The sequence below is a fragment of the Grammomys surdaster genome, unplaced genomic scaffold, assembly GCF_004785775.1.
Source record: "Grammomys surdaster isolate TR1022 unplaced genomic scaffold, NIH_TR_1.0 780, whole genome shotgun sequence".
Lineage (NCBI taxonomy): Eukaryota > Metazoa > Chordata > Mammalia > Rodentia > Muridae > Grammomys > Grammomys surdaster.
The window spans coordinates 69658-71133 of record NW_021605199.1 but is presented as its reverse complement, the minus strand read 5'-3'; the positions used below and the strand labels follow the sequence as shown (position 1 = coordinate 71133).

General features: G+C 38.6%; 1 gene segment (V, D, J or C); it reads left to right on the top strand.

Annotated features, from left to right (window-relative positions):
* Positions 1 to 567: 567 nt before the first annotated feature.
* LOC114633890 lies at positions 568 to 1162 on the top strand. The segment is given in 2 exon segments: positions 568 to 668; positions 852 to 1162. Coding segments are annotated over 2 exon segments (405 nt in total).
* Positions 1163 to 1476: the final 314 nt, after the last annotated feature.

Here is a 1476-nt window from a genome sequence, read left to right as displayed (position 1 = left end):
TTGGGAGAGCTATTTTTTTTCCTTCTAGGGATTGCATCAGTGCTTGCTTGACAAGTGCAGAAATGTCTCTGAGAACACATGGACTCCAAATCAAATTTGGAGGCTATTTTTCTGTTAGCTTTATTGGAATGATCATCTGAACAGATTGGATTGAGTAGGTGAGGTATCTAGTTAGCAGTATTCAGTAAAACAAGAACATATAATGCTTTCTGTGATCATGATATAACAGTGAGCCATGATATAACTTTATTATGGAAAAAATATACCTCAAACTACTAAGTTGAACTTCCCTTGTTTAGTGGATCAAATAAATCTTGCCTTTAGGGAAATATATGGGTAATACTGTAGGACAAGACTTTTCTTCCTAAAAAGAAGGAAAGAGGAAACATAAATTTTCTTTTTTATCATTGTAGTGACTACAGATAAACAAATATTGTCCTGGATTAATCTGGTTTGCCTTAGTTCACAGATCATGGGTTTATGAGACAAGAACTGCCTAGAGAAATCTTGATATTTGCATACTTCATCTTCAGAAACCACAAATATCTCACAGTAGTTTTAAAGCATTGTACCTATGAGAATAGCAGTAATTAGCCAGAGAGCAGAAATCAAACACACAATGGATTTTAGGGTCCAGATTTTCAGCTTTCTGCTAATCAGTGTGACAGGTAACAGAGAGCAGTGTGTTTGAGCTCAGAATCTAACCAAAATTCTTTTCCCTGGGGAATTTGAGTCTAAAATATACTCTTTTCTTTTTATTACTTCTAAATAGTGGGCGATATAAAATAATTTTTGTATGTCTATTTCTACTAACCCCTCTTTCTCTCTATGTTGCCTTTTTCTATTCATAGTGTCCAGGGGAGAAATTGTGCTCACCCAGTCTCCAGCAATCATGTCTGCATCTCCAGGGGAGAAGGTCACCATCACCTGCAGTGCCAGCTCAAGTATAAATACCAATTATTTGCACTGGTACCAGCAGAAATCAGGCACCTCCCCCAAACCCTGGATTTATAGAATATCCAACCTGGCTTCTGGAGTCCCAAATCGCTTCAGTGGCAGTGGGTCTGGGACCTCTTACTCTCTCACAATCAGCAACATGGAGGCTGAAGATGCTGCCACTTATTACTGCCAGCAGGGGAGTAGTTCCCCACCCACACAGTGATATAGACTGGAACAAAAACCCTTTAACTTCTTAGGGCCCAGCTACTTCCTCCTAGAGATAAAATGAGGCCAGAGGTTTGATTGCAGTAGTCCACACAGGGTATTCTGCTTTAAAATGTCATTTGCATCTTTGAATAACTGTGTATAATGAGGATCATGGGCTTAACAGCAGTCCTAACTTCACAGAAGGACACTGTTTCAAGTGAAATCTGTACACATCTAAACCAAAAAGGACACACTTACATTTATGTGTTGCTAAACACTACATGAGATTTAGTGCTTGGTTCATATTTTTGGTTAGTGCTATACTAACTG